General features: G+C 44.5%; 1 protein-coding gene across 1 annotated transcript; it reads left to right on the top strand.

The window, feature by feature from the left end:
• Nucleotides 1–219: 219 nt before the first annotated feature.
• LOC145948712 (uncharacterized) lies at nt 220–2,035 on the top strand. Its single transcript, XM_083058314.1, has 2 exons — nt 220–388; nt 720–2,035. The coding sequence occupies exons 1-2, from the start codon at nt 220–222 to the stop codon at nt 2,033–2,035; spliced, it is 1,485 nt and encodes a 494-aa protein (XP_082914440.1).
• The last annotated feature ends 12,812 nt before the right edge of the window (nt 2,036–14,847 follow it).

Below are 14,847 nucleotides of genomic sequence, written 5' to 3'. Positions count from 1 at the left end.
TCTCTCTGCCCCCACCATCGGAGTTGCAATACCTGTATACAAGACCGTGATTGGGACCTATATGAAGCTAGCCGACAAAAATTATTAAATCAGAGAGAAACATGAGAGCGGCTACCGCGATTCAGCGGACGCGTGTACTGATGCGCCCCCTGAGAAAGTGGACATAAACTACGTCGTTACGCTCGGTAAAAAACGTAGTAAATGGTACGAATCCGTGATATGGTTCATATCCAAACTACTCAGATAAGAATCAAGTTGAGAACCAAACAGATGAGTCAGACAAGGACCAACAATTTATCGCTCTGGCTTTGTCTCACCAACGATGAGCGTCTCGTGGACTCGTGCGGCGGCAGGCACGAGATTTCGCCTTTCGCGCGTAGCGTTCCACGTAATTCGAGGACAAAATTTTATGACGTTAAACAATTCCCGTCACTTGCACTTTTTTTTATTATTTATGCAAATTAGAATATTTATTCATGTAAAACAAAATTAATTCAACAATTTTTTTTAATATGCACTTTTAAAAAACAATTTTTTTAATGTACTCAGGAAACTGGATATAATTTTTACTTAACTTATAATCTGATTTTACACCTTATATTTAATATATTTAATTTTTTATATATTGCCCAAAGTTTAACGTCATAAAATTTTGTCCTCGAATTACGTGGAACGCTACGCGCGAAAGGCGAAATGCGTGCCCGTCTTGCTCGCAACAGCTCGCGTCCTGGTGACGGATCGCGTCGGCGCCCGGCACGTAGTTCGAGTGTTGATTGACCCGGGATCAGAAACGTCGCTAATCGCCGAATCCTTGGCACAAAGGTTACGTCTTCCGCGCACTCCTGTTTCCGTCGCGATATTCGGGGTGGGCGGCATCCAGTCGGGCTTCGCGCGAGGCCGAGTTACTACCACGGTCGCCGCGCGTTCCGGACTATTTAACCTCTCAGTGTCGTCACTAGTGTTGCCGCGCCTCTCCGCTTCTAGCGGGGTAGTGAACGGGGAAGCGCGCTCGTGGCCGCACATCGAAAGCCTCGACCTCGCGGATCCAGAGTTCATGAGCCTGGATCCGGTAGAGCTCCTGCTCGGCGCCGACGCGTACGCGAGCATCGTGATGCCGGATCTCCGTCGGGGAGGGCCCTTGGAGCCGATTGCCCAGCAGACGCGTCTTGGTTGGATCCTGTTGGGGGCGATGGGTGCGGCGCACTCATCATCCGTTGTTTCTTCTCTCCAGTGCTCCACCGTGGACGATTTATCCGCTGCGGTACGCCGATTTTGGGAGTGTGAAGAACCACCTCAAACCGTCATAGCGCTCTCCGCCGACGAGCAACAGTGCGAGGATCACTTCGCCCGGACACACCAGCGCCTGGCTGATGGTCGCTATCAAGTCCGCCTGCCAGTCCGCTCAGAGCTGCCTGATCTCATGCTGACGCGCGGAGCCGCGGCGCGAATGCTAGCCGTTATGACCCGTCGGTTCGAGCATGACGTCGATCTCCGCGATAAGTACCGTGCCTTCATGACCGAGTACCTCAATCTCGGACATATGTCACCCGTCACCAGGCAGCCCTGCGAGCACGGGACTGGTGTATGTTACTTGCCGCACCACGGAGTGTTGCGAGGATCAGGTGGCGAGGCAAGGATTCGCGTCGTCTTCAACGGATCCTCTCGTACCGCGGCAGGCGTCTCGCTGAACAACGTCCTGCACTCCGGGCCCAATCTTCTTCCGAACCTCGCGGACGTTCTGTTGCGTTGGCGACGGCATCAATACGTCTTCGTGGCTGACGTTGAAAAGATGTATCGACAGATCCTCGTGAATCCGGCGGACAGGGACTTGCAGCGGATCCTATGGAAGGAAGAGGAGGCATCAGAATATCAACTGAATACAGTGACTTACGGGCTGTCTTGCGCTCCTTACTTGGCGATTCGCGTCCTCCAACAGTTGGCAAAGGATGAAGAGGAGCGATTCCCACTCGGAGCGGTAGTCTTAAGGCGAGACGTATATACATGGACGACGTACTTACCGGTGCTCGCGACCTGAACTCGAGTCGTCGTCTCCGGGAGCAGATAACGTCGCTGTGCACGGGCGGGTTCCCGCTGAAAAAGTGGGCAGCGAACAATGAAGAAATCTTGGAAGGCGTGCCGGCCGAACACCGACTGCGACCATGTGCCGCAACCTTACTACCTTCAGCCGAACATTCGGTGCTCGGGTTACGCTGGAGCCCCTCGACGGACGAATTTGCACCCACGGTGAAATCGGGGGGGGGGGCGCTCACCAAACGCTCGATGCTCGCAGAGACAGCCCGACTGTTCGATCCGCTGGGCTGGCCCGGTCATAGTTAGGGCGAAACTCCTCATCCAGACCACCTGGCTGCAGAAGTTAGAGTGGGACGCACCCTTGGCCGCTGAGGAAGCCGCTGCTTGGACTAGGCTAGAAGAAGAGCTCCCTAGCTAGAGAGAATTCGCGTGCCTCGCTGGTTTCACGGCGACAATTCTTCAAATACCATGGAGCTACATGGATTCGCCGACGCCTCCGAGCGGGTCTACGCCGCCGTCGTTTACCTCAAGATTGAAGTTGACGAGCGCACGCAAGTCACAATCGTGATGGCGAAAACCAAGGTCGCTCCGCTAAAACGAATCTCTCTACCGCGTCTAGAGCTCTGCGCAGCAGCTTTAGTAACAAAACTGGCTCAGCACGCCGTAGCCACGTTGGAACTGGATAACCCTCCTATGCATCTCTGGACGGACTCTGCAATGACACTCGCCTGGATCCGCGGTCATCCCGCAAGGTGGTCCACGTTTGTCGCGAACCGCGTAGCTGAGATCCAGCGGTCTTGCCCGGATGCACAATGGCACCACGTCCCGGGGCGCGAGAATCCGGCGGACTGTGCCTCTCGGGGAGTCTCACCGAGGGAACTGCTGGAGCACCCTCTGTGGTGGCGAGGGCCGAGCTTCCTAGAGCGAAACGCACCATCATGGCTCGCGGACCCGACGACACTGGATCGAGAGAACATTCCGGAGCAGCGGCCTCCGCGATGCCTCACCACAGTCGACCTTCACGAAGTAAGTGAACTCCTCCGATTTTCGTCCTTGCGTCGCCTACTGCGGGTCACGGCCTGGATAATGCGCTAGCGCGCCCGCTGCATCGCCGACAACCGTCTGGAGGCTTCACCCGAGCAGCCAGCGCGCCTGGAATTGGCGGAGCTGGATGCCGCACTCGAGCGGTGGACGCGCGTGGTGCAATCTACGTTTTTCCGTCAGGAACTTGAGGACGTCCGCGCGGGACGAGCGGTACTTAAACGCAGCCCACTCCATAAACTCACGCCGGTGCTGGACGACTCTGGAATACTGCGAGTAGGAGGACGTATTAAGCACGCGCTGTGTAGTTACGACGCAAAGTTTCCCGTCATTTTGTCCACAGTATCACACTTGACTTACCTCGTGATCGAGGCCAATCACCGACAAACGCTCCATGGAGGGGCCCAGACGACAATAGCAGCAATCCGGCAGAAGTTCTGGATACCACGAGGCCGGCAGCGGGTGCGCCGCTTCATCCACCGGTGCCTACCGTGCATCTGATGGCGGGCGGCTTCCCTGCAACCGCTAATGGGAATCCTGCCAAGAGAGCGTGTCACGCCCTGCCGACCGTTCCAGCACACTGGCGTGGACTACGCCGGTCCGATCTGGCTCCGGACCTCTAAGGGCAGAGGACACAAGGCCTATAAGGCCTTTCTCGCGGTGTTTGTCTGTTTCAGTTCCCGCGCGGTCCATCTAGAAGTCGTAAGCGACTACACAGCGGACGCATTCCTGGCGGCCTTCCGCCGCTTCGTTTCCCGACGTGGAGTGTGCAAGGTCGTCTATAGCGATCGTGGGACCACCTTTGTGGGAGCAGACACCCACCTGCGAGCACTCTTCGAAGCCGCGGGCCGTGAGGTCAACAGGATCATCGGCCGGCTCGCCGATGATGGGATCAAATGGCAATTCAACTCCCCCGCCGCGCCGCATTTCGGGGGGCTGTGGGAGGCAGCTGTGAAAGCCCTCAAGCACCACCTGCGGCGCGTAATCGGTGAAACCCGGCTCACCTTCGAGGAGATGAGCACTTTTCTCTCCGAAGTAGAAGCCTGCTTGAACTCGCGGCCGCTTCAGGCTCTGAGCGACGACCTTGGCGCGCTGACTCCTGGTCATTTTCTGATCGGGGACCCGCTGAACGCCCTACCGGAGCCGTCGTTAACAGATGTACCCGCTAACCGCCTCAACCGCTGGCATCTGCTCCAGCAAATGCGTGACCACCTATGGCAACGCTGGTCCCGGGAGTACTTGCAGGGACTCACGCCCCGACCGAAGTGGTGGACCACAACGAAAAATCTAAGAGAGGGAGAGCTGTGCCTGCTAAAAAACGAGGCCACTCCCCCTTGCCGCTGGCCCCTGGCCCGCATTGTCCGCTTGCACCCTGGCGAGGACGGTCAGGTCCGCGTGGTAGACGTAAGGACTCCGAACGGCGAACTTATTCGACCAGTCGTCAAAGTCGTGCCCCTACCGACCACTAGCACCGCCGACCATGAACTGCCTGAGTAAAAAAAAAAAAAAAAACCGAATTTAGTCACCGGGTGTACATTATTATGTTAATTATAGCCCACTAGTATAGTAACTTACGGTGTCGTTAAGGACCGCGTGGCCAAACGATCCGACTACTCATGTAATTAGCGCTTACACTATTAGCGTCCCAGTGCATGCCCACCCCACTCAAGGTTGTCACCGCGGCATCTTTGGCGATAGAATAAACGCAATCTATAACCACATTAGATGAATATATTGTACAATGATCTATCTGCCAATTATATATAAGGAGAAAGAGTAATCAGATTGCATACCTACATGCTCTCGTGTCACGATAAATCCCCGAGCGACCATTGCACTTTCGTCCTCCTGACGAGGCGGGCGGGAAATGTTAGAAAACCATTGTATCCGCCAGCGGATAAATAAAAAGGTCCGCCTGATTAAAAGTCAGCGCGTCGACGCGCGGTCTCGCGCGGTAAATCTCGCGACCGAGGCCACGCTTGCGCGCACGAAACAGCGCTTCGCGCTAATATCTCGCGCGTTCGGATCGCGAGAACCGAACGCTCCCGATCGCTTCTATTCGAACGAACGGCCGGCGTAAACACATGTGATTGTGCCCTTCGATATTTTGGCAAGCGGAAAGAGAGCTATTGTCTCAAGCCAAATTATTGCCCTCGTGTAAGCGAACCTTCTCGAAGGTCGGTCGCATGTACCGAATAATCGACGATCAGAAACAGGTCGACAGTTCTTAACACGAAAGGAATATTCCCCGCGTCGGCTTTCTGGAGAGAAAAATACGACTCTAGTTAACGTATTTTTCCTTCGCAGTTACACGGCTGCAAATATAGAAAAACCCTGCGATTCTTTCTGTACCATAGCCTTGAGCCTCTCAAATAAATTACTGAATCTAAATCAAAAACAGCCTCTCGCCAGTTTTTTTTGTAGTCACGCCCGTAAAGCTGCCACGTAATCGCACAATTAGACTTTTTTTACTCTAAATGGCATCAGCAACACGCCCTTAAAGTATGGACCTTCAGTCATGGGACACCCTGTAAAATAATATGTATACAATGTACAGAAAACAATAGCAATGTATATATAAACATGCATCATTTAAATATCTGTTTTATTAATTTCTATTCTACTCTATAATTTGAAGTTAATAAAAATTTAAATTTATGTTATTGCTATTGTTTGTGTGCATAATATTTAATATTTAATATTAATTATTTTATTTTATATTTATTTCATACACACACACGCATTTATACATATACATTACACATACACATACATAAAATGTAAAATAAATAATAAATAATTTATATTTAAATATTTGAACTAGATACTTTTTTTTATAAATATTTTGATATATAAGATTACTATTAAGGCTCTTCTGTATTAAAATACAAATATAAGTGATAGGCCTTATGTAATAAAATTTGTGCACAATTAATTTAATATACGCATCAACACCCGCGTTCAGCTCTTAAGGCCTATCACTTATATTTGTATTTTAATACAGAAGAGCCTTAATAGTAATCTTATTGTTCATTTACGCCGGCCGAAAAGGCGTTATTTAAAGTATTTATTTAAAGGACAGAGAAAAATATAGAATCGAAAGGATCTGAATAGCTCAGATGGAAGAGCAGTCGCCCGGCAAGCGAAAGGTCTCGGGTTCGATTCCTGATTCAGCGACTTTCGGATCTATATTTTTCTTTCGCATTTTAATTCTTTAAAGGGGGTTAGAGGGGATGTATAAAAATCTCAAGTATGAGATCTTTACAAGACTTGGCAGTATACCAAGTAATAAAATTTGTGCCCTGTGCACAATTAATTTAATATACGCATCAACACCCGCGTTCAGCTCTTAAGGCCTATCACTTATATTTGTATTTTGATATATATTTAGTATATATTTTCTATATTAAATTTCTATAATAAAATTTCTTTCTTTTTAAAAAAATATTATTTATATTAGAAAAAAGTAACAAAGTAATTATTACAAATGAAAAAAAATATATATATAATTAAAAATAAATGTAATTTATGTTATTTTCAATTATTTTTTTGTTGTTTCTGAAATTCAATCATTTAAAGAGAGTTTATTCATTTATATAATTTATGTATTTCACTCGTGTTGAGAGACAAGGATAACATACGAATATTCGGTGTTGTGTGCTTACACGGACATTAATATATACGGTGCAAGAGAGACAAAGATGACGCAATCTTCTCTCCTTGTCACACGGGGTACTTTCCGATTCACGCATGATGCGCATGAAGTGACAGAGAATCTATAATATGCGTGACATGAACTATAGATTTTCTGTCACTTCATGCGCATCATCACTGACGAGGTACTATTAAAGACCGGTGGTCTTACGGGAGTTAGTGTGACTGGAAAAAGAGCGCTGTGTACTAGCACTCTCTCAGTAATATTGCGGCCAGAGTGAGAAATAGTAACTAAATCTAATTGTAAGAGATGATAAAATAATACATGTATATAGTAACACGAGAAATGCAATTTAAAAAAAAATCATTTTAGAGTATATATATGTATGAGTATATACGAAATATTTATATACCGGGTGTCCCATTTTAAAGGACCCACTCAAATATCTCAGAAACACTGCGTTAAATCGAAAAATGTTTCCTACAAAAGTTGTAGGGTTTCGAGGGGGACATAACATAGTAATATTCACATGACCTTGGGCGGCGTCTCCAAGGTCAAGTGAAGGTGAGAATGAATTTTTTAAATGGAAACCCATATTTTTTATTATAACATCTTTTTCTACTAATTAATTTGAACAACTTTTATCTGAAGCATTTTTTTATTTTCCTAATATTTTTTCTTCTTTTCAAAATTCATTCTCACCTTCATTTGACCTTGGAGACGCCGCCCAAGGTCATATGAATATTACTATGTTATGTCCCCCTCGAAACCCTACAACTTTTGTAGGAAACATTTTTCGATTTAACGCAGTGTTTCTAACAATGAGATATTTGAGTGGGTCCTTTAAAATGGGACACCTGGTATATATATATATATAATTATTTAAATATATCGTACATGTATATATTTCGAAATGACGATGTTTCTTTTCAAAGAATAAAAACATTTATTCACAGTATTTTTTAAAAGGAAAAATTTAGCTCTTAAATTTATAATATATATATACACACATTTTCCACGTCATTTTTCAGATATTATATATATATTATTATACACATTATTATGGAAATGACATATAGGAAATGTAACAAATTTAAAAGCCAAATTTCTCTCTCTCTCTCTTTCTCTGTGTTGGTGAGTTTGTGTATAGACGTGTTCTTTGAGCGCTCCTGCCAGCGTGCCGTTTTTCTGCCGTAATCTGCCCTTCGGGGCGTTTCTTTTTTAGACTAGTCTTATCTAAGCACTACCTGCTTGATTATTCTGGATGGTCCAATTTTCTTTTCTGTTTTCACTGGACGTTTGACCGCTCTAAGGACTTGAGTACGGAAAGGATTCCAGTAACTTTTAGCTGTCGGCGCTCCGTCTTGTGGGCGACTCTGTTTATTTATTTTCTTGACTTTTAACCTGTCGAGATGGATGTTAATGATAAATTCAACGATACTGGCGTGAGCGGGCAGGGGCACGACGATGACAGTGGCGTAGGAAGGAGGGGACCTGTGAGGCAGTCTTCGAGCGCGGCGATTTTAAATTTGTCAGGTGAGTCAGAGAGATCGTCAGACCATATAAATTCCTCAAGAGTGAATGCGTTGAGAGCGTCGGTGAATCGTCACACCGAGTCTGTCACGAGGGCACTTCTTTCGAGTAAAGAATCGCTTGAAAAAAAAAAAAAAAAAAAAAAAAGCACTATTGCGTCCGCGTTTCATGTGTGTCGGGATGCTTTCATGGAGATTTCGGTTGTCTTGCTGAACTTGTTGGAGGAGAGATCCGTGGGGGGGTGCGTGTCGGTCGGAGAGATTAAGCGGGCGGTCTCCGAGATCTTTGAGGAACGGGGGAGTTTGCACTCGCCTAGCACGCAGACTGTTGCGGGGGGTAAGGTACCTGCGACGGCGCCGGGGGTCGATACAAGATCCTATGCATCGGTTGCGAGCTCTGCAAGGGCGGAGGTGCGCGTTTCCGGGGGGCCCACCGTCGAGTTGACAGAGTCAATGAGCTTCATGGTCGTTCCTGATGCGGAGCATAGGGGTAACTATCTAACGTCGAGGTCGACTAGGGAGATGTTGTGCAATGTTTTCAAACCATCGGACTGCAGTTTGAGGGTCAACAGGATATCCTATGCGCATAATAATGCTGTGAAGATCGAAGCCGTTTCGCCGGATTTGGAAAGGATCAAGGCACATCCTGGCTTGCGGGAGGCGGGCTTAATGGTTCAGGAGGACACCAAGCTGAACCCTAGAATTGTCGTACACGGCGTACCTATAAACATGACGGCTGAAGAAATTCGAGAAGAAGTCATCGCACAAAATCTTGATGGTGAACTTGGCAAAAACTTAAAGGTCATCTACATCTATTCGCCTAAAGAAAATAGACGCTCTACCAGCTGCATACTAGAAGTCACGCCTGATATTCGGGCCGCCTTGCTAAGAAGCGGACGGATTTTCCTGAGATATGAATCTTGTGACTTCGCGGACCATATCAGAATCCTGCAATGTTTCAGATGTCTTCAATTCGGACATCTGGCCAGAAATTGCAAAGAAAAGCCGTCTTGTGGGCGTTGTGCGGGAGACTATGAGATGAGGGATTGCACGGCGAGAGTTCTACCTCCTGTGTGCGTAAATTGCAAGCGTCTTCAGGGTCCTAACAGCGACATTGCACATATGGCCACTGACGGCAAACTGTGTCCTATTCTATGCAGAAAGATCAAAGATAAAATCACGAACATTAATTATGGATAGATCATCAACTAATTCTGAGGGCTTCAAGATATGTCATGTCAACTGTCAATCGCTATATGCGCACCTTGATGAGTTCCAACATTTTTTCAGCAGAGCCGACTATCATGCCATTTGTCTGTCTGAGACGTGGCTTCGGCCGGAAGTCACCGACGACATGATCAGGCTTCCTGGCTATACTCTTTTCAGATGTGATAGGGAGGGTAGAGGCGGGGGAGGGGTTGCCTTCTACCTGTCAAGCACGCTAGGGGCAACTGTTCTGGCGAGTTCCGCGGGGTCTACTGCCGGCAGACCTGAGTTTATCATCGCGGAGATCGCGTTCGAGGATGCAGCCGGGTTGCTTTTGGCCGTGGTTTACAGACCACCAAACATTGGACATATCGAAGAATTCTTACAACTATTTTTGGAGTTCCAGACGGACTATAGGCATACGATCATCATGGGTGACTTTAATGCTGACTTGCTTCGGGTCACTTTTGACAGTCAGCAGATACACTCCTTCGTGATGGCGTCAGGTTTTTTCTTCGTTCCGTCCGGTCCGACACATCATCTCAGGAACTCTAGTACACTCCTGGATCTTTGCATAATTGATGACTCTGATAAGCTCGTTGAGCATGGTCAGCATGGTGTGGCCTTCCTTTCTGCTCATGACTTGATTTATGTTATATATGCTGTCAGGGTTGAGCGACGGCGTGACAGGCTCATGGTCTGTCGGGACTGGCATAATCTAAACGAGGCCTCTCTGCTCTCTGACATTAATGACCTTGACTGGAGCAATCTTTTCGCAGCAGGTAGTTTGGATGAGAAGATCGACATCTTTAATACTACATTGTTGGAGCTACTCAACACATACTTGCCTTTAAGAAGACGACATTTCAAGAATCTGCCAGCACCATGGCTGACGGATGATATTCGCCATGCCATGCGTAAGAGGGACCTTGCGAGGAGAGCTTGGCGTAGAAGGAGAAATAGTCAGGATTACGACCTTTACAAGAAGTTACGAAATATGACGCAAAATTTGATAAGAACCAAGAAACGAGCATACTATTCCAACTTATTTAAAGATTCGGAAAGGTCAAACTCAATCTGGAACACCTTGAGGCACTTCGGACTGATTAAGACCAAAGATCTAAATGCAAAACTGTCTATTCCCGTGGACGAACTGAACAAGTGTTTCGTGGGCGAAACGGCGGTGTCTCATGAGGGGAATCAAGAACTCTCAGTTATGGAACTCATGGATAACACGTACGACGATACTAAGTTCCACTGGAGATACGTTGCGCCATTTCAAATCACGAAAGTAATTTCAAGCAACAAATCTAACGCGGTTGGCTCTGATGGCATTCCATTGAAATTTGTGAAGCGATTTCAGTACTCTATCTTACCTGTGCTAGAGCACCTTTTTAACTTCTCTCTGGCGAATGGTGTCTTTCCTGCGGCGTGGAAATCGGCTCTCGTCTGCCCGATACCGAAGATCAAGAACCCTACAACGGCAAAACACTATCGACCTATCTCAATATTGCCTATATTATCTAAAGTTTTGGAAAGGGTGGTTAGTGAGCAAATATGTGATTATCTTGAGGATTCTGATCTACTAGATCCTTGCCAATCTGCCTACCGTAGGTCACACTCAACGCAGACATGCCTCATAAGAATGCTTGATGAGGTGAGGCATGCGGTCGACAAGAGAAAGGTCACCGTGTCAATCTTTTTCGACTTTTCCAAGGCCTTCGATAGAGTTAACCACCTAACGCTTATAAGGAAGCTAAAGAATTTGAACTTCTCAAACTCGGTACTGTCATGGATCTATTCATACCTTTCGGGTAGTACTCAAGCGGTAAAGGATCGTGCAACGGACACGGTGTCGTCACTGTCATACGTGGGGGCGGGCGTGCCGCAGGGCTCTGTCCTGGGTCCGCTGCTTTTCACGTTGTACCTGTCTGATTTCAAAGACGTGTTGAGGTACTGCAGATATAATTACTATGCAGACGACCTGCAGATTTACATCCACTGCGAACCGCAGAAGTTGTCGGACGCCATACGCAGAATTAATGAAGATATTGAGAATGTTATTGAATGGTCGACCTCAAACAGCCTTCTGTTAAATCCTGACAAAACACAAGCAATAATTTTTGGTACCTCAAGGTATATAAACTCAATTGATCTGAACGTCCTTCCAAAGATCACGGTTGGAGCGACTACGGCAGTGTTTGCATCATCAGTCAAATATTTGGGCGTGACTATCTCTAACAACTTATCGTGGGATAAGCAAGTCACAAACACGACAAACAAAATCCGTTCCGTTCTTTACAGATTGAAACTTTGCAAGCATCTCTTCCCGACCGCTTTCAGACTAAAGCTAGTGACTACTCTCATATTACCCTATATCGATTATTGCTGTGCCGCTTTGACGGATATGACATCCGAACAAAATCTCAAGCTACATAGAGCCTTCAACGCGTGCGTGAGATTTATTGTCTCTGCTAGATGGGATGAGCATATCATCCCATATTACAGAGACCTACGTATGCTCAAGGTTGACGCCAGAAGAACGTACTTTGTGGGCTGCCTCCTCTTCAATATATTACGAACCGGGAAACCAGCATACATCCGCGACAACCTGAACTTCAGGACGGAGCAAGTTGTGAGGAATACGAGAAGCTCCAAGGACACACTAATAACACCTCAATGTCGAACCGAACTTTTTAGACCATCCTTTCGATCCGTCTCTGCTGGACTTTGGAACGGTCTCTCCCAAATTATCAAGGGGGCGCGCTCTCTGCACGAATTTAAGCAGGGACTCTATACACATCTACTTGATCTTACTTCGTTGGACCATACGCGCTCTCGCCTTGCCTAACTCTAACTCTTTTCTCTCTCTCTCTGACACACCGGGACCTTTACAGTCTGACATCTATCTATCTGCAATATACATAACTTGTATTAATTAATTTACTTTGTGCTTATATTTTTGAAAACCGCTACTATGATCACATATAATTGTATTCAACATACTCTAAGAAATGGCGCCGCTGAGGGGACTCTGCTCCCAGGGCGCTCAATAAATATTGCTTTCTCTCTCTCTCTCTCTCTCTCTCTCTCTCTCTTTATTTTCTTCTTTTCTTCTTTCATATCTTGTAAACAAGCATTGAAATCTCTCTCGAGGTTTAATATTACTTATTTTACTTTTCTGGCTTGTTTTATTTATGTGACAAATGGCTTTTGTTTGTATTAAATTTTTTATATTTTCTATTTTATATTTTTGAATGTAATTTTATTAGATTAATAAGGTTTTTGCGATTAAAATGACATCAATTATAACATAAATTGGATAACTTTTCACTGAACAAGTGAAGCAGTTTAATTATCGGTTTGAAAATAATTTTAATGGATTATTGAGATTTTTGCGATTAAAATGACACCAAACACGACATAAATCGATTAATTTTTAATTAGATAAGCGATTAAAATTTTAATTACATATCTAATTAAAAATGAACCGATTTATGTCGTGTTTGGTGTCATTTTAATCGCAAAAATCTCAATAATCCATTAAAATTATTTTCAAACCGATAAATTGCGAATTATACAAATTTTATTTTCTATAGTAACTAAAGTGTCATATGATATGAAAGATTATAGATAAAGGGAGCCTCGCGAGAGAGACTTCGGAACTCTTTGATGATACGTCATCTCGCTCGCTCTTTATTCGTTCTCGCTCTGCCTTCGACGACATCGAGAACCTTTCCTTATCTACAATAAATTCACGAATGTAAATATCTTTTAAATAAAAATTAAAACTTTTAATTTGCATTTTATCGGTTTAAAAATAATTTTAATGGATTAATGAAATTTTAGCGATTAAAATAACACCAAACACGACATAAAGTGGATAATTTTTAATTAAATATGTAATTTGAATTACTTGTTCAGTGAAAAGTTATCCAATTTATGTTATAATTGATGTCATTTTAATCGCAAAAATCTTATTAATCTAATAAAATTACATTCACAAATATAAAATAAAAAAAATAAAAAATTTTGTACAAACAAAAGCCATTTGTCACATAAATAAAACAAGCCAGAAAAGTAAAATAAGAAATATTAAACCTCAAGAGAGATTTCAATGCTTGTTTACGAGATATGAAAGAAGAAAAGAAGAAAAAGAGAAAGAAAGAGAGAGAGAGAGAGAGAGAGAGAGAAATTTGGCTTTTAAATTTGTTACATTTCCTATATGTCATTTCAAAAATAATGTGTATAATATTATATATATATATATATATATATATATATATATATATATAAATATGTATATATATATATATATAAATATGTATATATATACAGGGTGTCTCAGACCACCCGTATCACCCTATTATATCGAAAACTGAGCGCGGCAGACAAAAATGTTTCAGACAAAAGTTGTAGGGCTTCAAGTAATGCATTACATAGTAATATTAGTATGACCTTGAAGAGTGTTGTCAAGGTCATATAAAAATGACCTTGAAATTTTTAAATGGAAGTACCTATATTTCATTCCATATTCTTGTAGCTTATCTCGAGAGCTTTTCAAAACACTATATGTAAGTCTCTTTTTATTAAGTAGTTTTCGAGTTATGGAACTTGAAAGTTACAGTACCGCCGGCGTTAGCATTACTCAAAGTCTACCGCGCGGAGGTTGCCCGGTCGGATTTACATTTCTTTTGTATGTGCGCGCGCGTATGTCTGTGTGTCTGTGTGTGTGTAAATGTATGGCTAGATGCTACATGTGATTAGGCCTGATGTTCGAAATGTTTACCGTTTACTTCAATACAAGCACGTATTCTTTTCTTGAAATTATTTGTTGCATAAAGAATTTCATCGGCAAAAAACACCGCTAGGCGGCGCATGGCGTAACAATTAATCCGTACATAAAATTCACTTAAGCGGAATTATTAACAGGCTCTCCAGCGAAGAAAAATGATCTTCTCTTGCAGAAAAGCACGTAACGAAATTCTCATTAATCAGCTATGTCGTATTCAAACGCAGAAGCTTCGGATATGATGCTTATTTTAGGTGAATGTGGTGGTCAATTTAGAGCAGCTGCAAGATTGTGGCGAGAACGATACCCAGATCGCGTTCCTCACTCATACAATGTTTTTTCTCGCTTAAGTAAACGAATTATTAATAAAGGCATTATTCAACCTGATCACAATAAAGGTAGACAAATTCGACGCCCAGTTATAGAGGAAAGGACGCCAGAAATTCTTGCATCTGCTCAATTGTATCCCCACAATTCATTAAGGCGTAGAGAAAGAGATTCTGGTATTAGTCGTGCCACGATCCACCGGATTTTTCATGAAAACAAGCTGCATCCGTACAGGATAGTACTCTGCGTTGATACCACTGCTT

The sequence above is a fragment of the Prenolepis imparis genome, unplaced genomic scaffold, assembly GCF_030444845.1.
Source record: "Prenolepis imparis isolate NDT839.2.m4 unplaced genomic scaffold, iyPreImpa1.0 SCAF_607, whole genome shotgun sequence".
NCBI classification, from domain to species: domain Eukaryota; kingdom Metazoa; phylum Arthropoda; class Insecta; order Hymenoptera; family Formicidae; genus Prenolepis; species Prenolepis imparis.
The sequence above is the reverse complement of the archived record's forward strand: the minus strand, read 5'-3'. Positions and strand labels throughout refer to the sequence as shown.

What these genes read in the sequence shown, in the direction of transcription:
- LOC145948712 (XM_083058314.1), top strand. Translation starts at nt 220, where the DNA reads ATGGTTCATATCCAAACTACTCAGATAAGAATCAAGTTGAGAACCAAA. An exon ending in TTTCGCGCGTAGCGTTCCAC is followed by an intron (nt 389 to 719) that starts GTAATTCGAGGA and finishes TGCTCGCAACAG; the next exon opens with CTCGCGTCCTGGTGACGGAT.